This window comes from Lepidochelys kempii, chromosome 12 (genome assembly GCF_965140285.1).
Source record: "Lepidochelys kempii isolate rLepKem1 chromosome 12, rLepKem1.hap1, whole genome shotgun sequence".
NCBI lineage: Eukaryota > Metazoa > Chordata > Testudines > Cheloniidae > Lepidochelys > Lepidochelys kempii.
The window spans coordinates 26,360,640-26,386,873 of NC_136391.1; the positions used below are offsets into that span (position 1 = coordinate 26,360,640).

A 26,234-nucleotide genomic window follows, 5' to 3' on the forward strand; every position below is an offset into this window, starting at 1 on the left:
AATGGTTTTTTCTCCAACGTGTCAGGAAACTGTCTCTTCCTTTTAGACGAGGATCTGGCCATAGCGATCCTTGTATTCACCTCATTGTAATTTACTGTACCTGGGCTGAAAGTGAAGAAAACACAAACCCCAGTTTGTACAGAATGTAGTAGCCCATGTTCTCAGAAATTTTTCCAGCTGAGCACATATATCATGTGATTTGCGCATGTGACAGTGATTTGCACCCTCTATAATGTCTCCTTCCAATGCTCTTTTCAAATCTTTGGCCTTTCAGGCAGAAACGGGTTTGGGGCCTTGCCACATCTTTTCACAACCCACAGTGACAGCTGCTTTCATAGTGTAGCTAACTGTGGCCAGGTCAAAGTTTGAGGTTCCTGGAGCTTAGTCAAGGGCCCTTGTCCATGGAAAGCCCCACTTGAAGAAATATGTCTGAGTCCAAGCATAACCATTTTTACAGCACTGAACGAGACTTGCTTTTTTGCAAAAATGTTGCTGCAATAAATGATGGAGAGTGGGAATTGGCAGTAGGCAAAGCAGCTGAATGTAGGAAAGACTAACAGCAGAGGCCACTATGGACAACTCTGTGCATTTTAATTACAGATAATACAGTGGTGGGCACGTTTGAAATAACTACAGTATAAAACGTTTTGGAAGTATCAGTTGCCACATTTGAATTGGAAACTATGGTTTGCACTGCAGCCTTAGTTGTGCAAAGCTGATCCTTCTGTCCCTTCAGTTACTATGTTATTCCCTTCCCCTAATTACTTCATGTTCCTTCAGTTTACCTACCTTGCCCTGTCCTTAGCTGCTGCATTCAACACTATTCCTTGCCCCTATCTCCCTCACCTTTTTCTGTTACCTTCATAATTGCACTCTGCTTGTCTTGGAGAACTGGTGGTAACTAGCTGTCTGAGCAGCTAGATTCCAAGGCAACACTAACGGCTTCTTTCCCTTAAAATAATGCAGGAGGGTGCCCTAAATAACACACTAGGGATTCTGTATAAATTAAATGATTCTACCACTCTGTTCTTTTGGTACTTTATCTCTTGCTTTTGTGATTTTTAACTGTTGGCAATTGAATGCAGTATTGAAGAAAATAGCCCTCTTGTCAATAGCTGGTGGTTTAGAATTTGTAGTGTCCACAGCAGTATGTTAATGACCTGATTTGGAATGCTGGAAGCTTAGCCGCACGATTACTTCATTGCTAAGCAACACATAGTCTAGTTAGTTGAATTGTATATGTTGCTGCTGCAAGTGTTTCTACATTTAAAAAAGAAACAGATTTCTTTCCAATCCTGGTAACCTCTTGGAGAGAGTATGTGGGTTTTTTTTATGGACATATATAAATAGTGTCTGGATATTACATACACGCCTGTCCAATACCTATATAAATAGGTGTGTGTTTATGGACCAATATAGATAAATAGTGTGTGAATATTACATACTTGCCTATCCAATACATTTATATTAATAAGAGTGTGTGTGGGTGAGAGAGAGAGCATGTAATACAGACATTCTGCACTGTTCATATAGTGCCATAAAGTGTGGAGTACTTTTACAAATAAGACGCTGTCTGGCTCCAGTGGCTTGAAAGAGAGCAGTAGTTTGAGTCGCACATGAGAGCTGCATTAAGGTTAAGCAGTTGGAATGTTGCAGATTTCTTTAATGTCAGCTGTAGTAAAATAGTGGTATTCACTGTTTGTACGAGCAGTGCTTTTTTGCTTCTAAATACTCACTCTGAGTAGAAACTGGTGTAACATATTCTGAATCTGCAGCGATTTGCAAATTGAGCTCACATAGCATGTATATATATATTTGTGTGTACGTGTATGTATTGAGTGTAATGTGCTTCCTGGACAGGTATCATTGCCTTTTTTGCAAAAGGATAAACTACGTAAAAGTTGGGGGAAGTGTTAATGCAGATTCTGTTCTGATCTTCCTCTGTGTTTCGTCCATTCAGAGTAAAACAAAAAAGGATGATTGTGTGTAATTCTAATAACTTTATTTTTATAGGATCTTGTCAACACTGGACTCAGCACTTTCTTCTTTTTCATTGCATCTGTAGTACTTGCTGCTTTGAACCATAAAACTGGAGCAGAAATTGCTGCTGTGGTAAGAAAACAATTCAAATGTCTTTACTCTTGACAATTATTTTTCATCAGAAGTAAAGGGTGACTTTTTCCTGCACCCCATTGGATATTTCCCTCACCCTTGCTCACATATCTCTATACACTTTTAATGGTTATCGTCTACATATTTTTGGCTAGTAGCGATGTTTTGATTTCAAGGAAATCCGCTCTCCCTCTATGACATGAGGTGATATTGGATGAACCCTCCCCCAGACTCTCCCCCCAAAAGTTTTAATGGTAAGAGCCAAAGAAACTAAGTTTTAGGCTAAGTTGTTCAGATATTCTATAACTTTGAATGGTCATTTGTAAATACGTTATTTATTACTTTTAATAAAAGGTTACAGCTATGCATGAAATCAGGTTCATTTTAAAGTTGTTACAGAAAGTCTTGCAAAATTCTCCTTGCATATTCTTTAGTAAGTTTTTCTTTTATGGGTGAGTAAAAGAGTATTCATTTTTTATTACCACAACCATCATAAGGGCAAGTGAATCGATTTGTGCCTGAACGGGCAAATGTTAATGAGTTTTGCAAGGCTGGGTATAATAATTACTCCACAGAATTTTGCAGGGATGAAGTTGAGGAAAAGTAAAAATTAACTCCTTATTTCCTGTGCTTTGAGGGGCCTGAACTTGGGACAATGATCTCTTCCCTCCTTGCCATTCAGTGCCATATGGTAGAGTAGCATTATTTAACTTTCATTGCTTCACAGCATAGTAGATAAGTGAGAGTGGAATTCTCATTGTGGCACTAGGTCATTTATGTTTGCATCACTGTCTTGAGGCCAGGTTAGCTCTATAGTGATCAAAATCACTACCATTTGCTGAGTGTTTGTATAAGCAATAAGTTGGTAGCTTCTCTCTCACTCAGTTTCACAAGATCCACAATCTGTGTTTGGCATCCTTGTTAAATCCAGCAGAAAAGTTGAGGATTTAATGGGGAAAGAACTATCCTGTCTTGTTTAGAGGTCCCTTTGACATGAACATAGTCTTGTATTGCCAATGTCAAGGGTGTTCTGTGGCTAGAGACCTTCAATCTTTAAGATAATTAATCCAGTACCTTTCACAAATGGTAAAATTCTTTTAAAATAAAAGGCATTGGAGCTGATTTTTGTAGGCCACAACAACGTGTCAATGCTAAGTACAACATCAAGCTCTAAGGGTTTTGTTGTGAAACTGTTTCCATTTTTGATTTGGAAGATTGCCTTTGACAAAGTTTTGCTGCTGTTTCTTTTAGATATTTGGTTTCTTGGCGATGATAGTGTATGCTGTGAATATGTATTTAGCTGTTAAAAAATGGCGAATGAACAGCAGACAGCAGAACAGCCGGCAGACAAGTGATTACATTCGTGCTCGGACAGAATCAAGAGAAGTAGATCACCACCCTGAGATTCAGCGTCTGGATGTGTGAAAACTACAGCTGAGTGGGACTGCAAAGAGGGGATAGAAACCATCAACGTTTTATTTTGTCTCATCAAGTGAAGTTTATATAGTTTGAAATTTTCATTTTTTAGGAAGAGTCTCTTGGCAGAGATAAGCTGACCATTTATATGTACAGAGAGAGAGGTCAATCTACATTTATTCAGCTATTGGCTTGAAGGCTATAATTATTGGTCATTCAAAAACATGATCTATATACAATGATTACATATATATTTGATGTATGTTAATATTTTAGATTAAACATCTGTATAGTACTTCTTTCCAGGTACCAGCTCTAGAGAGACATGTGTACTCTGCCACTATTTCATCACCCAGTAGGAATGTTATGATCAACACTATATTGTTCTGTTAAAAGAAAGAAATCCTCTAAAACTTAAGTACATTTTATTGCATATGAAAATAAATTGAGGGACAAATAGCAATAACATAAGCCAGCTTTAGCATACACAAACACTTTATACACTTCCTCATGCAGCTTTGCCAATGCAATTCACTTCTCACCTGCAAAACCTCCCACAGTTCCATCCTTGGTGCATTTTGTAGCTGAGACAGGCAATCACATCAGATATTTGGGCTGGTGGATTGGTGATCTGGACAGACACACTATGGACTATACCAAAACCACCAAACTCATTTCATGTATGACCTCAACCAGATTTTGAAATGGGGCTCCTACCTGTGAAAGACTAGCTCTTTCACCTGCTGCACAGTCAACACAGCCCAACACTAGTATGTAGGTATCTACTCGTGTTTGAATATGTATTACATGATTTTCATTCACTAAATACTTTTGGGGGGTTTGTCAAGTAATAGACTCTACACCCCAAACATGGTTCAATTTTTGTTCTGAGGTTTTGTCATCTGGGAATTTTAAGGAAATCGGGAGCCACCAAAAATGCATGATGTATATATTGTAGGGTATTCCAAGACTACGGAGTTGTGTTTTGTGTAGGATAAATACATTTTATGGCATATTCTGGTTTTAGATTGGTTGTTCTGTTAAATTAAAATTGGTTGGTAGTAGATAAAATAATTTGGTTTAATGCCTAAATTGGGCATAGCTATAAAACATTTTTATAATGTTCCTTTGAAGCTAATTTTAGGTAATGAGGACGTATGGGTGGTTGAACCTATTGTTTTTCTCTGTTTGCTTCTCATGTTTACAGACCATTTTCCTAGCTCAAATTTTCTCACTTCCATTGAACTTTCAGTGAAGAGAAGACTGTATTCTCTGGTTAGAGAACTTGAATTCTGCAATAATATGTCTAGAACCTCAGTCATAATTTTATTAGGGAAACTTCACCAATATCTTATATGCTCTGTGATTCATGTGTGTCCCATGTAATAATGGGTTGGCATATGGACATGTGTTTACAACAGCTTTCTCATTTATTGTAGATGGGAACACAATACCACGGCACCCCCTAGTGGAGTCAAGGTATAAACCTGATGTACATGAGTAAAATCTTCATGGAAGTCAGTGAAGTTGTATACACTCACACCAGATCTGAGTTCGTTCCACAGACTTTTAGCATTGTCTTCATGTGTAACTATTCCCAATATGGGTTGATGTTTACACCAATACATAGTTGGAATCATAAATATAAGACACTATTAAGTCAATTTTAAGTGAAAAATGGAGTTTTTTTTTTCCTAACAGAGTTTTACCAGTCCTAATGTTAATAGAAATGTTTACATGAAACTTTATTTTTGGAATTCCAAACGAAACAGGCAAGGCTCTAGATTTGAACATTCTGCACTGTTCATTTCTCAGGCAAAGCAAGATTTGTGCTGATGCATGAAAACCAGAAAGTGAAACTGTTTCTCTTTTGTCATTCTCCAACATGTTTGCTCTTTGCAATCATTCCACATAAACTAGATTTTTCTAAAATTCTGTTTTAATAATTAGATTAGAGGAAATTGATGGGTTTTTTAAAATCTGATAGTGGTCTTTTTATCATATTACCATATTTAATGTTAGATTTTACATTTCACTGACAGTTGTAACTGAAGGGAGTGCTGAGTTTAGAGTCTAATAGTTCAAGTTCTAATGATCCTCTAGAGTGGTTAAGAACATAGCCATTTTATTAATTAATTCTGGTGAAGGCTAGCTTTAATGGGGTGTCGCATGAAAACTGACCCATAACTCAGTATGGTTAGCAGTGCTGAATGGTGGTGTGCACAGTGCCCATTGGGTAAGCTGTTTTTCAGCATGCTGTGCCAACTGTTGGAGGGATGATATAATTGGGGTAGTTTGTAGATGCTGTGGTTTAAAAAAAAAAAAAGAATATCCATAAACCTTAAAAACTAAACACAGTGATCTTTAGGGTAGACTTGCAGCTTAGTTTAAAGGAATATACTGAAATGTTATCAAAACCCTCAAAAAAGGGATTCGGAGGATGCATTATCCAGCACCATATTAATACTTCTGCTGAAGACAAGTAATAGAGGAATCCAGTGTATGGTATAACAACAGACTTTTCAACATAGCAAAAGTGTATCCTGTTAGCTGATCAGTAAAAGGAATGAAATGATATATTATACAGTCCCCTTGTGCTTTTCTAGCTAATTTCTGGCCCTAAGTAATGTTCTGGTTACTTGGCGATCTAGAGAGTGATCCATTTACAATTTTATGTACTCTCTTGGTATCTTTATGTGCATTTTACTGCGTGGAAAAGGAGGGAAACTGCATAGCACTTTGTCAGTGAGATCACAGAAGGCTTCTGTTAAAGTGTATGCTTGGTCTGGCTAGTTAATGTGAATTACTTTTTTTCCCCAGTAATCTGATGTACTGGTCTCTAGTACAGTGTATTGTACAATCAAACAGCAAATGTATGATATGGTTACGCATGAGATACAATGGCTTTGATGTGCTGAGTACAAAATATCATTATTTATTATTTACACCATGATTACATGCTCAGCACAATTATGGAAGAAGATATAAAGTTTTTGAGATGAGCTAGGACAGAATAAAAATTTTAAAAACCTGCTTTCTGAACACAAATTTTAAATAACTGTAAACAAACTGAAAAATAGATGCAACTTCCTTATTACTTTTGGGACCAAAGATGATTTTAGTGTTGTATAGATAGTTTTAAAAAAAAGTGTAAGTTAGAGATTTGTTAGTCTAGGAAAACGTTATTTATGAATGTCATGTAATTTGAAGGGGATGGATTCATTTGGCTTATGATAGAAAATTAAAATTCATATATTGATATCCTACAGTATGTACACAGTGATTTGGTTTTTCCAGACTGGATTTTGTACTGTGGCATAATGAAATATCAGCATCTTGCCAACACATTTAAAAAAACTAATAACCAAAATGCAAATACTGATATTGGCCTCTATGTGAAAAATGGGGCAGAAAGTTTAACTTTTGTGAAACTTGCACAGGAAACTCATGTTAAAGTGCTTCCCCCTTTCAGATTATGGTTTTGCTTTACTACTGGTTAGTCTCACTTTGAACCGTTTGTTAAACATAAAGGGACCACTTCCCTTCGTTCACAAGAGAGCTACTTTGCTCCACAAAGGGATCCACAACATTGTAAATAGAGCTCAAATTAAAACCAGACCATTAAACCATTTCCCAACGATGTGGAAATGTGGTGCTTGAAATTGTCTTAGGCATCTGGGCATTCTTTCCGAGGCAAATCCTGTCCTCAGATATGCTATTCCAATGTATTTCAGTGTGTATGTGTAGCTGAGGGGAAAATTTGCCACATCTGTGCACATCCCATAAGTAGTGCCCTACCAAATTCACGGTCCATTCTGGTAAATTTCATGGCTGGGGGCGGGTTTAAAATAGGTCAGCTTCACCTTTTCAGATGTTTACGTCTGAGATTTCAGTGTTGAAAGGTCCCTGACCCAAAATGAGATTTGGGGTGTTGCAAAACTGTTGTGGAGGGGTCGTAGGATTCCCACCCTTACTTCTGCGCTGCCTTCAGAGCTGGGCTCTGTGGAGCTTCCTTCAGCTGGGGGAGGCACCCAGAGGTGGGTCTGATCGCTCCCTCTTCCCTCTCCAAAGCTGCTATGCAGGGGAAGAGGATGTCTTGTCCCTCCCCAGACCAGCTGGGATTAGCAGCTAGGAGCCCCTGGCCAGGGCGGTCCCAGCAGCACAGGGGAGATCAGACCCACCTCCATCTCCAGGAACCTCCTTAGGCTGCAGGAAGCTTGGTGGCTGCTGTTTGGGCTCTGAGGGCAGCATGGCAATGGATCTTTCTGGAGCCGGGAGAGGTACCTAGAGGTGGGTCTGATCTCCTCCCAAGATCAGCTGTGCAGGGGAAGAGGAAGTCCTGTCCGTCATCACCCGGACTATCAGCAGGAGCCCAGTGCATGGTAGGAACCCCCCACCGAGGCTCCCCCAGCCCTGCTCGTCTTCCCTCCCCTCCAATAGCTACATTTCACTGGAAAGGTCTGATTTCACGGTCTGTGACATGTTTTTCACAGCTGTAAATTTGGTAGGGTTCAACCCATAAGAGAAAATGAATGAAATAGACAACTAATTGTAGCAGCTACACGTGCGGACTTCTGGTTTGGTTTGTTTGTTTGTTTTAAATAGTTCCTTACACGGCTTTCTGTCAATACCATATTCAATTTTGTCAGCCTGGCCACTTGCTCATCTTGTCACATTCTCTGTAACTATAGCAACATGGAAACCACTCTCTACCATAGAAATAGTGTTGCAAGAAAGTTAGTAGGAACAGAGTATTTGGTAATTTACTTGCCTAGTAGCGAAGGTGGTTCTTCTTGCCTCCTCTCCCCCCCTCATGGTAATCACCTAATAATTATCTTGTTTCACTAGGGAAGTTTTTGTTTTCCCTCCCCACCAAACTAAATGGGGTTTGGCTCTGCCTTTAGGAAGATGAGGGCAGATTGTCCAGCACTTTCTCTTTATTTAGTTAAGTGCTTCCCTTTGAGTTTAATTTGGTGTTTTTTGCTCCCTCCAGAAATTTGGAAGCTGTGTGGTGTACCCAAGTCCCTGCCTAGTTGTTTCTCCTGTAAATCATGTCTTCTGTCAGAAGCACTGGCACAGAGGTGAAAAGAATTGAAGATCCTTTTTCTTTTCCAGAGAGATAGACAACTAGCTGTGAGATTTCATGCCAATGCTTCAGAGGACCCCAAGCTTTCTAGCACTTGATGGTTCTGAAACAGTGACCCTGGTCTCACAATGTCTGTGCTATCCATCCAGTCCTTGTAGCCTTTTGAATACAAGTTATAGCTTGGTTGGCTGTGGTAGCAAAGTTTATTACTCTCTTGTTTCTTGGTGGTAGATTGTCTGTTAGGCAAAGACGTGAATGACATCAGAAAGGAGCTTTAAAGAGCCTTAGTGTTCCATCAGGATTGGCAGATAAAGCTCTGTTTGAAATTAACTTTCCATTAACAAGGGAACTACTCTTCCTTTTAGGTTTTGTATCACATAGCTTAGTTCCGTAGCCCATCACTTAAAATGGTCTGGACCATTTTTATTCTCTCTGCTTGTACCTGATAGTTAATTTTGGTGGGAAGTGGGGAGAGATGGACAGCTGGCTATCTTCAGTCTCTTCTAAATCAGTGATTGTCTCAACTCTTCTTTCTGGGGACTGCTTCATAAGATAAAGATCCTGGCATGGTCCTGCCCTGTTACTGCAAGATCCACTGGGTCTTACAATACTCTCATTCATACTACTAGATAGAGCTCTGTGGTCTGGACTACAGTTTGAGAGTTGCTGTTCTAGACAACGGACCCAGGTAGTCCTGTGCAACTGGATTGTAGAATTAATCACTAAAGTTTTCAATGAAATGTCCAGTTTGGCCTCCCTAAACAAGTGAAGATTTTCCCTTATGCTGCTTATCCCTTCTGTTACGTTGGTTTGAGACAGTGCAAGTGGTGCTTAACTTACCCACATCACATAATTTTATCAATACCAACTTTGTTTTTCAACAGGGAATCTTTTTTCGGTCTTAAATCTCCCCACCGCTGTGCCTAGTATCTTCTTTTCTGACTCTCTTTTTAATAAACATTCTTTCATCCATTTCCTTTCTGGGGGTGGTAATTAATATTACAGTGGTTCTTGAGCACCCGTCACAAAAAGCCTGAGGCACGCTGCATTTCAAACACTATTAAAAATAGCATCAGCCAGCCTCCTTCAGATGTGATGTAAAGACTGAACAGTTTTTCAAGTCTAAATAGCATAAACATGATAACCTCTAGAGCCAAAGGTCTTTGATATTTAGGACAAATAAATAGTCTGGTAGAATCTGACCATGAACCTAAGAAAAATCTGTTAATGCTTTTACATAACTCTTTATTTTCCAAGTGATGTGTGAAATTAATAATCCTCAATGCCCTTGGGAAGGAGAAGGGTGGTGTTTTCTGCATTTCACAGAAGAGGAGACAGAGAGTGAGTCAATGGTAGAAACAGGTTTGGAAATCTAGATTTTTTTTTTGTTCCCAACCCCTAGGTCACATCCCATCACTAATCAGGAAATAAGATACTAAATCAGAGAGATTCTGTGCTTGTGAACAGTATACTTTAAAATCTGTGTCAGAGCTGTGTTGTTATATCAGTCAGTGTGGTTATCGAATAACCCAATTAAAAGCCAGTGGTTGGTCAAAGGAGTCACTACAGAATGCAAGTACTGCTTTCACCAGAAGGGTGAATGTGCCCCATGTTAAGCACTGATCTGACAAAGTTTTACACACTGTGTAGTCCTATTGAAATCAAAGCTATTTACATTGTGTAAAGTTGAGCAAGTGTGTAGGTCTCTGCAAGATCAGGATACTTAGTCCCTCGCTACGAGCCCTATGCATAATGTGGTGCACTGCTGGGATTGCCTTAGAGTCAACTAAGGATCAGACACATTATGCAGAGATAGAAGGTTGTTTTTTAACTATTGTGTTTAAACCCATTTTAGGCCTCATGGTCATAAAAATATCATTTTGAAAGGAAACTGAAATATGTACGAAAATAGCAGAATGCTGTAATGTTTGTCAAAGTAAGGATCTGGAAAGAAATTGTATTTGAAAACTGCTAATAAAAGTGGTAGAGAGTTCTTCCTTTCAGTAGGGGAAATTACCAAGACTCAGAAGCAGGATTAAGTTAAATCGCTCTTTACGAATTATTTCTCCTTATTCAAGAATTGGTTAATTCATTAGAATTTTTCTTATTAGCACTGTCTTTACTATCGCCATAGTACCCATCATCCACTCACAGGAGCAGAGAGGTTTCAAATTTGACTGGGAGAGTAGGAGGATACAGTCTAGCCCTAAAGTTTATTTTTTGTGTAAAGTTAAAAGAAAAATATCTTTGTCCCTAATGTAGCCATTGATGTTCATGAAACACACTTTTAAAAGAAAATCTACTCAGGCTGTGATTTTATGATATGCTTTGATTAGAATCGATAACACAGGTCAAGTTTGTTTAGGGACATGCAGGTTTCAAAAGTGTTCTTCTTTATGCCTCTAAGTGAAAGTCACCCATTTCTCTCCAAAAATGTGATGAAGTACATCTTGCACAGGCACACACTATAGTTACCTATTCACAATCCCACTGGAACTCTTTCAGCTCTGCTGGATGAAGGATTTAGTGAAAATTTATCTTTTTAGTAGCTATGGGCTAATAAATATTTTTTTTATAACTTGTCACAGGTGTTGGCAAAGAAAATATTTAATTTTGTTTTTATATAGAATATAGGCAGTTACCTTGATTGACAAATTTATAACACAGAGCTTTGAACTGACTATAAAGGTTTTCAGTCCCATGGATTTAATGAGCTAAGTAAAAGCTAATTAACATATAGTGAAGGATATGGAAATAGTCCTAAATTCATAATGAAGACTTAAGAACATTTGAAAAGGCAGTGTCCAGATCTTGTAAACAGGTTTTTGGGGTTTTGTTGGGGCTGGTCCCTTCAACTATATTAATAACTTCTGAATGTGAAATACTGAGGGAACAGGATGAAATATAAACATCTGCTTCTTTTGACTTGCAAGGACCTGATGAGTATCCAGAACATGGTAAATTTCAGGGTGTTGTTTTTTAGACAAATGTCTGAATAGACATAGTTAGTTGAAAGCTTCACATTTGAAAGGAAATATCTATAACTAGTTTGATTTTAGTACATTTAGTAATCTTTTAATCCCAAAAGTATAATAGTCTAAATATTTTAGCAATGCTATATTGTTCCTGAAGTCTATAGGTTTAAAGTGGTTCCAGCTAGCATCTTGTATTTTGAAAATTGGCTACCTTCAATTTTCTTCTTTTTATACTTTTAGATCTTGAATGTTTACTGGTTCCTAGTGATTGGATATTGTGGAGGGATAGTGCATCTTATCGCTACCATTCATGCAGCTTTAAATCACATTGCAGACCTATAGTGAGAGAGTACTTTTTATTTGTATTGTGATCCATTTAATGCATTTTAAAATAATTGCTATATTTAAAATACAACACTTAGGACATCCTAGAATGAATGATATAGCTACTTGAAAGGTGTTCTGTTGGCCAGGTTTCTCCTCTTCTACATTAGTGTCCATTGAAACTGTTTGTATATGTTGAAGTTTGTAAGGGTTCAGGAACCCAGAATAAAATAGTAAAGTATGTATTTATTACTCACTTTATTGCTCAGTTTTGATTTGAAAAGTTGACATTTGTTATGTCTTTTCACATACTTGTAAACAAATATTGGAAAAACTACTTCACCTAGGGTGCCTTCCATGTTTGGTATAAGTACTTTGTCAGTCATAAAGACAGAAATGTAATGTATTAAACCAGTAAACACTATTTTTGTAACATGGCTTACTAACACATTTCCAGCTTTGTGTTTTATTGTCACTAACAGTAGCCTTAATGGTAACCACAGCCATTTTTTCCTTTTGTACACTAATAGTAAAGTTCTGAGTTCAAGGTGGAACAAGAAAATTGTACCTATTTTGCTCTGCTGTGCCCAAAACTGTAACCTGAAAAGTGAAAACAACTCAGACTAACGGAGAAATATATTTGAAAATACTTCTCTCCCCCCTTTTTAAGACATGCCTGAAGAGATCCCCATTTGTGGGATGCATATGCAACCCTGATGCTGAGTCTGAGCCCCAACTGAGGTTGATCCAAACATTCCTGCATCTAGACCACTACTTAAGCTAGAATATAAATTTTAAAAAGAAATATCTTGTCTTGGCTGAAAGACTTTAAGTGACAGGAAATCCATTCCTATGCTACCATAGTTGTAAATATGAACAGCAGGAGGTTCTGAAATTTCCATTTAGAATAATTTTTTTTTTTTTAATTTTCAAATCTGTGTGTAAGTTAAATCAGAGTTAAAACTATCTGTCTTTGAACTTGCAGACTACTGGGTTGGGCAAAGTTGGTCCACTTTTCCTTTTAATATTCGCAAAACTCCCCTGTGTGATACCCTTGTGTGTTTCCCCTTTTGGATAAGGAAATTGTAATTTTCTGCCAAGGAAAATACTTTAAGCATTTTCGTATGTGCCACTCCAAATTCAGGGCTGATTCTGCAGCCCTTACTCAGGCAAAACTCCCCATTGACTTCAAGGACCGTAGGCTCGGGCCCCCATGTGATTATCTCGCCTTCATGTATAAAAGCACATTCTGACAAATGAATTTTTAGTTTTAAGAAAATTGCATTCAAGCAAAATGTTATGTTTAAAGTTCATTTACAATCTGATACAATTTAACTGTATTTTTGGTTGGTGTTCTTATATCTATTTTAGATCAGCAAAAAACCACAAGTAAGATGGTCAACAAACAATATTGAAAGTTTCTAGCACAGGTACTTACCCTCTAATCCAAACTGGTGTCACCTTCTTCACAGTATCAATAACTAATTTCACCTGATACAGTAAGTGTAGTAGCTGTCAGGCTTTTCATGCAAAGAAATTCTGTTGATGCTCTGGACAACTTTAAAGGCAAGAAAATTATACACGAACAAACGCTTCCTAAACTTGTTTTATAGAGGCAACTGATATTCTTTTATGTTATGCACTTCTTTTCTTTTTTAATTAATGTTCTAGTATAAACAAAAGTTGAAGGATTGTAATAAATTTACTAATGTGATATAGAAGGCAATCTCTAACTTGCTGTTTGATCTTGTCTATATGTTTTTAAAACACATGCCTTTATAACACAGCTTAAATGGTGTATTTTATCCGTTTTAAATGTCATTTTGCTTATTCAGTGTTTTGTATATGGGCACAGTAATTTTTTTTAATTTTCCAATTTAAAATGTAGTATTTGTGCTGCCTTTTGAGGTCGCTGTTGTCTCTTGGCTAGCTTTTCCCTTTGTTCTTTTGATAGATAATGAGCTCTCCAGATTTTCATGGTACTCTTCTGATTATGTCTTCCTAGTGGTAAAATCTGTATTTTTGTATGTAGGGAAAATAGTTTTCTGAACACTAATTTCTGATCAGTATAGTACGGAATCATTTGTGAAGGATTTCTTGTTTAATAAATGGACATGTTAAAGTGTTTAAAACATTTTGTTGTCATCTGTAAATGTAATGTATAAATTCAGTATTAGGTATCCTGGCTGGTTATTTATCATCTTTGCTGATGATTATCTGAAATTGCCATCTACTACTACAGCAGGTGTAAACTGGTTTATTAGTTGGATGCTTAAAGAAAATTGTTGTGATTCAATTGGTGAGGACGATAAAGCACCAGGAAAGAGATTCTTTGTGGATAAGAGAGTTGTTAAAACACAAACAAACACGTAAGTAGTCCCTGTAAATTCCATGTAGCAGAAAGCTTCAACAGCCTAGTTGCCAAGGTGTGTGTGTGTGGCAGGGACTCTTTTGAGGGCTTTTTTGTCCTGTACAATGAAATGCTATTACTGACTTGTAAATAAGCCTGAGACTGAAATCCTAGAGGAAATGGATAACTTTCTGCCACCTCAGAGTGAAAGTGGCATGAGCTATTATCCTGGGAAGTGGGAAGATGAATTTATTTATTGCTTAGATGCTTCAGGCACGATATGAAGGCATTGAGTCTCTGAAGGCAAAAAGCTAGGGGAGGACACCTTGGCGGATCTGCTCATTGAATGAATGTTGTGAAAAACTCTGGGAAGCTTGGGAGGCACTTTATAAGGTACCTGTGAGGGATCACTTGAGAGTGACAGGTGGTTGGGAGCTCTTTTTTAAGCCCTATATCCACCACAACCCTCTAAGCTGGATGAATCCCTTGGGGAGGGACTCACTGAAGAGTGTCAAGCACTGGTGTGATGTGCTTTTTTCCAAAATGTACCACTTAAAATATGACCTGCTATAAGATAGACCAGTTGCAATTTCTGTATGGGCTTCGCAGGTAACCTGAGCTAGAGATGCAATAGCTGGGGAATGATGAAGTCAGCAATGGGATTTTATTTGTTTTGCTGTAGCATGTAGGAGCCTCAGGCACAGATCATGATGCCATCGTGCTAGATGCTGTACAAAAAGATCAAAGAGATTTAATGCTGGGCAACAGGGGCAGGTTGCTGCTGGCATTGTAACTGGCGGTGTGTGGTGATCACCACGAGAGGTCTTGCCTGGCTGTTGTGTAGAAAAAGTGAAATTTATATTCTTAATTTAAATTCTACTACTTCCCCCCCACCCCCACCCCAGAGAAAAGTTGACTTCTGGTTTAGTAGAACAGATTAACAGACTACCGGTCTCATTCGATTTTCATTTTTGGATACTGTCAAACAGCACAAACAGTCCCCTGCTCAAAGGAAACATCTTTTCATTTGTCATGTTTTTAAAAATATGTTTGCAGTGGTGTAAAGGAACACCATGAAAAATAAAAACCTTTCTTAAACTCGTTTGAATTCCCTGGACACTGTTTAACCCTGTGTTTCTAGTGAGTTTTGAGGCTGGGGCTACCAGAAGCATCCACTAGTACTATTCACGTTGCAAGTTTTTACAACGATCCAGCAAAGCACAGGCCATAAATACAGGTTATGAAATCTGTGACTAACCAATGAACTTGATCAAGGGCATAGTAAAACCAGTTTGTCTGCACTTTATCCAGAACTCTAAATTGCCAGCTACTTTGAAAGGTGCCAGATTAGTGGGGTTGTGGTTCTCAAATACAGCAGTCTGAAGAAACATTGTTTCTCACTTAATGTATTGGACATGCCCCCTTGGGTGGAGAGTTGAGATACAAATCACAAGATGGACTTCTAGAGTTGTGATCATCAGACCTCAATTTTCTTGCCATGAAATGTGAAATTCTGGGGTGTAACTGACAAGAGTCTTCTAAATGTTTTCTTAAATACTTATTTGATGTCACACAGCTGGCAAGCCCGTAAGGTAATTGACAGTCTAAAAAGGCTCTATACAAAGGGCTTGAGTTCCATGTCAGGTAGTGTTCTTATGCTATCACTTGTACAACGACGACTCGGGAGACTGGAACAAAGCCTCCCCTGGCAGGAATAAGGTGCAGAGATAAAATAGCGAGAGAGCCTTGTGAAGTCAACCAAATGTGGTATAAATGGAGACTTCCTTTATCTCCTTACCTATAACTTTGACAATCCTGTGAGTGGAGTTTTAAATTGTGAGTAAGTACATTGTCTTTACATGTAAGTTCACTCTGCATTTGCTATTGGAAGCTTGCTTCTCTTCCTCGCCTCATTTGTTGTGTATTGTTGCTGAGTGCTGTTCCAGAATTGTGGAAATTCAAACTAGAGAGCTACACTTCAGTTGTAGGTGAAGTGATACCTATATCAGCTTGTAAATGCTTTAACCTTAATTATTGTTATTGAACTAAGATGTCTGGGGGTTAGAAATGCAGAAAGCAGCAGTATGATCATAACAAGCTGTTGATCTGACAATTTCAGTAAAAGAAACCGCTGCACTCAGAATAACAGTAGATTCCCTCAAGGTTGGATTCTTCAGGGGTTCTGAGCAACCAGAAGTCCCATTGACTTGAACTTGTCAAAAAATCAGAACTTTAGTGGAGCATGGCTAGCCCCAAGCATTCAAAAATCTTGAGTCAGGCCCCAAAAAATCATGATTGGCCCCCCCCAGCCACTATAGGAGCTATAAATTTTGTAAATGACAACTGACAGTCTCACATAATAACATGACTCCATGAGCTGAGGCTTAAGAAAAACACCAAATATCTCAACAATAAATATAAAATTGTGACAGCAAGCAATACAATGTGATCACTTGATGATTAATTGTTCTGATCATAAAGTGATCATAAGTGCCGACTCTGTGGGTGCTCTGGAGCTGGAGCACCCACAGGGAAAAGTTAGTGGGTTCATTGCACCCACCAACATCCAAGCTCCCCTTCCCCCCGATCCTCCACCTACCTCCCAGCATTTCCTGCCCAGCTGTTTGCACACTCCGGGGGGGTGGGGGAAGAGCAGGAACGTGGCACACTCAGGAGAGGAGGCGGAGATGGGGAGATTTGGGGAAGGAGTTGGAATAGGGGCAGGGAGGGGGCACAGTTGGGGCGGGGACTTTGGGGAAGGGGTGGGGCCTCATGGAAGGGGTGGAGTGGGGGCAGAGCTGGGGGCAGAGTGGGGGTCGAGCACCCACAGAAAAGAGGGGAAGTCGGCGCCTATGAAAGTGATACTGATATACCTTAGTATTTTTGTATGCGTCTCTTGATTTTGAGAACATCAGCATAAAAGCCACTATTTTTATCTTTCATTTTGTTTTGAGGAATAATTCCTGAATTCCAGAAATAGCGTGTGAATAAATTGCAAATCTAAAGAGCAGATTTGTTTACAAGAATGACAGTATCAGATCCCAAAACACACAGCAGCTTATTTACTTCCAAAGACTGCTGAAGATCATGACAACATTTCTGATGACATTCCTTTTATGCCTGGGTTAGAGGAGTGTGCCATTCTCCACAAAGGTATAGCCCTGAGCCTGCAATCTCCGAGCGCTGAGGCAGCACGTTTCTCACTGCCTCTTACAACGCTCTGTGCTAGCTGGCACAATTAACCCAAACTGTGTTATTGTATCTGGTTTACAGAGTGCAAGCTTATAAAATGAGATTGTAAAATAAAGAACATGTAAAGGAAAACACAAAACTCAGCTTCTGTTAAAGATAGTATAATCCAGGATGGTTTATAAATGTTAATCTTGGGCTAGTTTCCAGGGTTTCACATGCAGTACATAAAAAAAATAAAAAAAAAATTAAAATTACAAAAAGAGAATGTAAAAATTACCACAGGTCCCTAACATCACAGTAAATGCCAGTAAATATATTACAGTAAAAGAGAGGCATGACGGAAATGCAGAATTCCACACTGGAAAAAGTCCAAAGGGCTCTTTTCTGAGATAAGTGATGATTACTTTGCATGTTCAGGAATAAACATTCATTGTTGTTACTCCTTCAGTGGTCTGGAAATGGGAATTGTGGAGAATGGGAAGGTTGTCTTTCAGATATCCCCTTGTTAAGCCAGACCATTCTTTCTGAAACATCTCTATGCTGCTCATTGGTACCTTACTGGCTGTTAGCCATCCAGAAGCTGCTAGCAGGTCATTGAAACACAAAATATGTTTATTCCCAGCAAAACCTGCCTTTATTGTTTTGGCTCTGTTTTCATTTACTCTATTGGTACCATCTGCTGTGTCATGAAGTCTTTTTAAAAAAAAAAAAAGAGAGAAAAGAAGAAAAGCCACCAGTCCTGTGACTATATGAAATACTTGTTTAACATATGAGTTTCTTTGAAATAAGCATATCAAATGCTGTACATGGAGTTTGCCATTCTTTTAACTAAGTTATTGTTTGGGATGTATATATATGATGTCAGAAGGTGTGACTACTGCAGATAGGTTATGTTACCCTCTCTCTAACGCCTTTGAAATGCAGGCGTTTTTCCTGAAAAACCCACACCAAGGGACAAATCTGCCCTCTCAGAAAAACCAGAGAGGGCTGGGAAAGTGCGATTTGCTGCACTGAGATTTCTGTCAGGAGGCTCTCTACAGGGGAATGGCCCTTCTATACCACAAAAGCATAGATAAGGTGAGATTTGCAGAAGCCTTTTCAGAGTAGCAGCCGTGTTAGTCTGTATCCGCAAGAAGAACAGGAGGACTTGTGGCACCTTAGAGACTAACAAATTTATTTGAGCATAAGCTTTCGTGAGCTACAGCTCACTTCATCTTTGTCTCCATGTTATTTCCTCCATTATCTGTGGCAGCCTGACTATCAGGAGCTGTAAGCCCTGTGTTTCCCTACCTGGGCTAAACACTATTGACTGGAGGACTGATGTTAAAAGCATAGAGCAGTGGGCTCTTGTGCAGAAATCCTTACAGGCTTGATGGGGTAGGAAATGTCATGTGGATGGCTCTGAGCCAGGCCCATCTGACCATGCCCCCAAAACTGGAGCTAAACATGCAGACTACATGAAGAGGCTTCTGCAGTGGTGGTAGGAAGGGAAGGTTAAAACTATGTTTCTCATGCTCAGCCTCATCTTTGCCATAAAATTTGAAGGGCGTGATGTGCCCCCACAGAAGCAGATTAGAAAGAAGTTGATTTCTCCTCAGAAAATCTTACAAAATGACAGAAAACTGAATGTCCACTAAACTAGCTAACCTGAGGCATTTTCAGATTTGCTCATGTTGCAGATTTCCAGCTGCCATTTTCATGGTCACACACAGGCAGCAGACATATAGTTAAATGCATTCTGAAACCTACACATCCAATATAACCTGTGCCTTCAAATGCTTTAGCTAGTGGAGGTAGAGAGACTTTAGATAAAGGAATACTGTTGGCTTCTTAATCTGGAAAAAATATAGTAAGAAAGCTCAGACTCGGAAATCTAGTGGAAAGTTTGAAATAGAGAAAGCGTATTAAAAGATCAGTCTGTTATAAGTTTGAAATAAGAAGTTCCTGTTACTCAGTACTTTGTAGTGCACTGAACAAGGGAGGGCCATGCAGAATTGAGATTCACGTTCAGACATAGATGTATCTAGGTACAAGGTTGCACACCTACAAAATGGCCAGTTTCCAAAGAAATGTTCTGTGACACTGAAATAGTCTTTTCCCCATATCACTGTGTCACTGGTTTTCGTGACTCTGTGAACAGTGATGGAAAAAGAGAGAGAATGTACTCGTGACTGAGACCAAAACAAGAAAAGGAAACATTTCAACTGGCAGTGCAGTTAGCAAATAGGAAAGAGATAGGTCATCTCTTCCCTTTGACTTCACAATCCGTAGGTGTGCTGTTCTTCAGTCCGAATCCGAATCGGAGGCCTCATCTAAAAAAATAAAGAAAGAAAGTGGGGGACGGGTCAGTGAGAAAAGTGAAGCTGCAGGGTCACCTTTCACTCCTATTCAAATGTGTTGCTCTGTTTTAGGTGGCTGCTTCAAAGAAAATAGGATCTTAGGAGGATTTCTTTAGTTACAGTTTTTTATTTCCATACCATTGCAAATGGTTGTGGTGCTTCAAAGGAGGGACACAGTCCTGCCCAGGAGTTCGTCTCCGACAAATCCAATACAAAGAACAACAGTTCAAGTGAAAGAAGTTGCGGAGACAGAACCGGCTCTCGGCACCAGCGAAGCAAGCACGTACTTGGGCTGGCACAATTCCAGGGGCGGCATCCCGGCCACCCTTTTTTGGCTTGGGCAGTTGCGCTCTCGAAGCGGCAAATTTTTTGCTTGGGGCAGGAAAAACCCTAGAGCCGGCCCTGCGCGGAGACACCATGGGCAAGGTCACTGTGAAAAGGAAGCCTTCACGAAAGACATGAGTTCTATTAAAGACCTTCTACAAAAATTGTGCTGTCTTTTATAAGCCTTGTATTTTGCCAATGAGAGTACCCACTTCTTGCTTTTATGGTACTCCCTCGTCTTCCTAGAGGGCTCAGCTCCTATTCATACTGTGAATACAGTACATGAGTCTAGTTGAAGGGAAAGAATTAGAAAGCCCATGGGAACGCGTGGCATGAAAATCTTTGAGGCTAACAGCTATTAGCTATTAAAACAGTCAGCAATACGTAAAAGACTAGAACCTTTTGGTGCAAAGAAGAAACTCCCTGGCAGTAAGATCTATTAGTCTGTGGAATAGTCTCCCAAAGGAAGCATCATCAGTGGGCACATTTAAAATTTGACTAGACAAAACACAGGGGATGCATTTTTTCTTAAAACAGGGTGGAGATTTAACTTTCTCTAATCAATAAGCCTTAGCCCTGGTCTACACTGGGGGGATCGACCTAAGTTATGCAACTTCAGCTACGTGAATAACGTAGCTGAAGTCAGCGTACTTAAATCGACTTACCGTGGTGTCTTAAACTCAGTGAGTCGACTGCTGCCGCTCCCCCGTTGACTCAGCCTGTGCCTCTCACGGCGCTGGAGTACAGGAGTCGATGGGAGAGCGCTTGGGGGTCGATTTATCGCTTCTAGACTAGATATGACAAATCGACCCCCGCTGGATCGATCGCTGTCCACCGATCCGGCAGATAGTGTAGACATACCCTTAGTTAATATGCTACTGACTGCAATGGCTTCGTACCATAGAATAGTTAACACACACGAGTTCTGGGTCACCACGAACAGAGTCTACATAGACTAGTTAATGCTGGGAACTCTCACATATCTGTCAAATAAGAGCCAGAGGTTTTGCTTGATCACTTGTAAAACATAAGGGAGGTATTTACCTACCTTCTGACTTTTGTGCTTCAGTGGCATTTTCGGAACCGCCTTGTTTGAGAAACGTGACCAGGTCATTAAAGGTAATGTAGAAATCAACAGCAAACACTATTGTGGCTATAAAGCCAAATACCTATACAACAGAAGGATAATCTCTTCATCAGCAGTTCATGTCAACCATCAATGACAAAAATGGGGTAACCTTAACTAACAATAGGCAAATTGTTGAGGAAACATGGGGCAACTGGAGGGGGGGGCAGTAGGGCCAAGGTGGCTTTAAGCCACCTTTGCACCTACTAAATTATGAGAGTATTTGAGGGTCTGCCTAACAACTTGTGAGGTGGATCTAAAAGGAGGCTTCCCCCGGTCACCTATGGGTCATTTCACAGCTCAGAATAGCCAGAATGCTCTAGCCACATGCACCATTGAGCACCTGGCATGTCACTATGTCTGGAGATACAAAAGGTGTCCCACAGGGCCCAGCATGATTCTGGAAACCCCTTTGTACTGAAGGAATTCCCATCTGGGAGATCAAGATCATTTCCAGTCTCCATAGGCCTAGTTTTTGCCATTCTGCAAGGCCTTCTGCCAGGCTACTGATCTGCTGCTGAAAGCTATACTGGGTGCAGTGTCTCTGGAGCTGCCTATTTAAATTAACAGGACAAGGAGGCTGGAAAAAATGAGGCCATTGTAGCTAAGCAAGCTAAGAATCTGGCACATGCGATACCTCCCATGCATAAAAATAGTGACAAAGGTAGATTGAAAATCAAACCCTTATTATGAAATTTTATTCACTTTCCAATGATTTGGTTAAGCTGTCTGGCTGACAGGGAGGAAAGGATCCAAGATATCTTTTAAAATATTATTCAAATTTGATTTATATTATTTATGTTGCATAAAATATTTATATCTTTTTGGCTTTAAGTTATAAATGGAAAGAGACTGTCTTCATTCTGAGCACAAAATGTTGACTGTGATCTCCCTAGGAAAAGCACTTCACAGTCCATGTGCTGGTGACCTGGTGTTTAAAGGGGAAAATGCCATTGCTTTTGTCTCAACTGCTCGGTGCAAAAACAGGCAGCAAAGACACAAGTCTGAAAATATTTGCAACATGGATCATATTTTATTAAATAGAATTACAACCCTTGGTAGCTATATAGGGCTTTTCATCCAAGGATCTCAGTGCTTTTTACAGAAATGGGTATTACTATCTTCATTTTACAGATGGGGAGACAGAGGCAAGAATAAGCGAGGTCACACAATGTGTGAGTGGCAACATCAGGAACAGATCCCAGATGCCCTGATTCCCAGGTCCTTGTTCTAAACAATAAATTGCTTTTTCTCGCTTTGGGCCGAATGCTGGCATAGATTAATTCAATTGCAAAACTTCCACTGATTTCAATGAGATCAAGATGAAGCTATTTCTCAAATATATTGAAGTACAGTTCACCAAGATGCAGAAGTGGAAATCGCTTTTCTCCTTTTAGTACTTACTCCAGCTGCTTTTGATGCTCCATCAGAATATTTTGAGACTGCAGCGATTGAGATGGCAAAATATATAATGGCGGCAGTGACGCAGCGCAAGAAATCCTGTATAACACAATGCAATGCTGATTTAAATAGTCAAATTATTGTAACACATTAAAGTCCTGTTACAATTGCTTTTAAAATGAGGACTTTAAAAAACTATTTCTTTGTCATCAGAATTTCAAGATTATATAGTTATAACTATTTTATTATCTGCATGTAGACTTGCTATTTTCTTGGTATATCTGGGAAATAAAAAAAAAAATTGTTTTTAATGTGCTTGGGATCCTGACTCTGGTAGCTCGAAACTGATCTCAGTGATAAATCCAAAGCTTGCCCCTGGAAATCAATGCAAACCTCACATTGAATTGAGAAGGGTATCTCCCCACTGAGTTCACTTGGGAACAGAGGCATTACTTTGGATTTATGCTAGTGTTCCTGAGATCAGAAGTTAGTGCTTTGTCTTCAGTGACTGTGCATGGAACATGATTGTGCGACAGCTAGAAATGATTAACAGAAGCTTTCCAACTGGAATCAACTTAGACTGTGGATAGCTTTTACAGGAAATCATGAAAGCCCTGCCATTTGAGACCCCAACTAGATGGCCAAAGGACAATAGCACATAACTTATAGGTGGGGCCATGCACTGGATTACCTATTCTACTTGTAAATATTTCTAGTGCCTCCATTCCTCTGGTTCTATCTTGTACACAGTGATTTTCTTAGATGGTTATAAGAATAAATTATACAGCTGAGAATCTAATTACATTACAGGAAACTGTATCCAAATGTGATTATTTTCTCCCCAGGCAACAGTTGTACCAGCCAGGAGACTGAGTGGCACAGCAAACGTACCACAATGAACTTAAATATTTCCGACTGTATAAATGAAAACATTATCTTCAGTGCCTGATCAGAAACATGCTGAAGCTGTAGTTTATACTAAATGTGTACTGACATGTAAAGGATGAAAGGTTGAGAGAGAATTCTGTTCAGTCTATTAAATGGAGAGTATCCAAGCTACCAAGGAAGTGATGGAGGGAGATGAAATCTTTCACTTTTTTAGGTAAAATGTGCTGTGTATATGGTTGACATTGTGGGCTCTTTGGGAAAGGGAACATGTCTTATATCAGTGTTTGTAATGTGCTGTGGAAATGGCATCTCTACACACAAATCCTCCAGGAAATTGAATTCCTTTGAGGTCAATCTGAATTCTGAGGTTGGTACACGTTACCGCAATGAACATAATAAATATGCAATTCATTTTTTTCTTAGATGGTTCTGTGAAGGGTGCTATAAAACAGTAAAAGACAAGCATTTATTTGAAAAGGGGTGGGGGGGAGAGGGCTTTTGAGATTGGAACTGAAAGCATGTACACTCTCTCTGAGATGATGAAGTTACTGCCATAGTTTTAGCCATCAAAGACTCTACCAATATTTAACTCAAAACTCATTAAGACCAACTATCGCTACGTTGCACTAATAGGGAATCCAAATGGAACTAGGCTGGGATTTTTTCCTAAGCAAAAATAAATTGTCTGGCTAGATAAATATTCCCTATAGTGAGAGTGTTTGGTGCAACAGAGCCATCCAGTGGTCAGTGTAAGTAATAACCTGCAACTCCTGCAGGCTTCCTATAGATCAGATACAGTACTTTTCAGTTTAAAGGTAATTTTCTTCATACAAATTGGGTATCAACTGCCAGAAGGGTCAGATAGCTCCTTCTGCCATCACACAAATAGATTAGTACTGTGTTGTTGGGGAAAATGCTTCTCTGACTGCACTTACATAGCACATTCCAACTGAGAATATCAGAGTACTTTAGCAAGGTGATATTTTCCCCCTCACATCATAACATGGGGAAACTGAGGCACAGAGATTAAGGGTTGGATTTTTCAAAAGTGCCCAGTGCTGGCCCAAAGCTCAGTTAGGCTGGGGCAAGGTGCTTTTGAGAATACAACCTTAAAGTCACACAGCAAGTCAATTGCAGAGTCAGTAGACCCTAGGCCTGGGCTCCAACTACAATGTTACCTCCCATAAAAAATGGTAGCTACAAAGTTATAGTGTATAATCTATTGCAGTTTGTAACATGACTTCGGGTCCTGTGGGATGAAAGGCACTAGAGAGAATTTATTAATAATAAAGGTCAAGTTGTTAGCAATTAGTGTAAAATTCAGCTCTATACCTTTTATCATCTACTTTCATACTGTAAAATTGAAGTTGTGGGTGAATTTTACATCCCACTTACCGTCAAAGGCCAGTAGATTCCTTTAAACTTCTCATTAAGCTTAGAGGAGTATGCAAAGAAAAGAAACAGCGCCAGCAGAAATTCTATGAGTGGTGCCATCATGAAAGATGCAGCCGAAGATGCAATATAACAGATAAAGGTGATAAATGACAGCACCTAGAGTACAAGGGAAAACATCGCTAATTATTCACATGGTACAGCAGAGACAGAGTCCAGGACAGCTCTGAGAGGCTTTGAAGAGAGATTTCTTGTGCATATTTCAGTCAGTCCAGTGACTGATGGCAAATGCTACTTTCTACATGCCCCTCTTGCTTAGAATTGTGTAAATTTAAAATAACTCCATCCATTCCAATGGATTTCTGGGGAGCCACTCCAGATTTACACCTATCTAAGTGAGACTATCATTTGGCCCTGATTGTAAACAATTCTGGGAACATAATTAAGTGATCAAAGTTGGAATCTGTCAGAAAATGAATTTATCAATTCTAAGCTTTCAGTCAAGGCAAAGCAGTTCCCATCAGAAATCCAAGTCATTGGTCAGATAGCCCAGAGGTATTAGTCTTGTCAGCAGAGTTAAAAGAAAAAAATATAATTTCTTCTGCTGATGATGATGATTAAAAAAACAAAAAACCTTTGACAGTTGCTAATGTTCAAAGGTTCCCGTGAGTCAAAGGTTCTTGTTTTTCTTCCAGCACTGACTGCTTTGCTTTAGTAAGAACAGACTTGAGAAAGATTTTTCTCAGGAAGGAGGTGGTTCAGATAAAATGAACCTGCTATGTGTGTTACAGAACAGTATTTATCCCACTCTGCCTTAAACCTCCAAAACAACAAAAATGGTACTTTCTCTGCAATGCTCTAGTTGCAAGGAAAGGCATTGCTATATTACGGCTCAAAAAGGAAAGCTCTACAGTGGAGATGTGATTAAACAATACAGCACAACCTGAATCACAGCCCCAAAATAGATATAAAGAATGTTGGGTTGCACTGCCGCTGATACGACACACCTGTGAGGGTAAGTAAAGTGTCTCTCATTTTAGTTTTACAGATGGGAAACTGTAGCATGAAAGCCATGGGTTATTTCAGTGAGGGGAGGAAGGACAGAGGACAGATGGATTCTATTTTAAAAATTAAATTTTATTTACCTTTACATGTGAAAAATGAATTAAATCACCCATTTTGAGAAATAACCCCCTGCCCAAACCCCTAGTTTGTTTTGAGAAGTTCTGGCCTGACATACTTGTCTAAGGGTTGGAGACCAGCTTTATGGGCCTCTGGCTCGGTCTGTCGTTAGTGTAGCCAGTAGCCT

General features: G+C 39.3%; 2 protein-coding genes across 4 annotated transcripts in view; one reads left to right on the forward strand and one right to left on the reverse strand.

Moving 5' to 3' along the window:
• CMTM4 (CKLF like MARVEL transmembrane domain containing 4) overlaps positions 1-16,205 on the forward strand; it is a 59,607-nt gene extending 43,402 nt beyond the window's left edge. Inside the window, exons 3-5 of one of the 3 annotated variants that reach the window (XR_012154516.2) lie at positions 2,014-2,112; positions 3,364-4,302; positions 13,285-16,195. Coding sequence is in view for 2 of the 3 variants with exons in the window: in XM_073307962.2 (XP_073164063.1) it covers positions 2,014-2,112; positions 3,364-3,537 (273 nt within the window). In the remaining variant the exon portion in view is untranslated. Of the gene's footprint in view, positions 1-2,013; positions 2,113-3,363; positions 9,935-13,284 lie in introns of those variants that run through there. The other 2 variants (XM_073307964.2, XM_073307962.2) reach the window with 2 other exon arrangements.
• Positions 16,206-17,606: 1,401 nt separating this feature from the next.
• The window catches only part of LOC140896329 (CKLF-like MARVEL transmembrane domain-containing protein 3), a 30,968-nt gene continuing 22,340 nt past the window's right edge, over positions 17,607-26,234 (reverse strand). Inside the window, exons 3-6 of the mRNA XM_073307967.2 lie at positions 24,929-25,084; positions 22,649-22,744; positions 21,167-21,287; positions 17,607-19,767 (exon numbers count right to left, since the gene is read on the reverse strand). Coding sequence (XP_073164068.1) covers positions 19,739-19,767; positions 21,167-21,287; positions 22,649-22,744; positions 24,929-25,084 — 402 coding nt within the window. The 3' untranslated portion in view covers positions 17,607-19,738. The remainder of the gene's footprint in view (positions 19,768-21,166; positions 21,288-22,648; positions 22,745-24,928; positions 25,085-26,234) is intronic.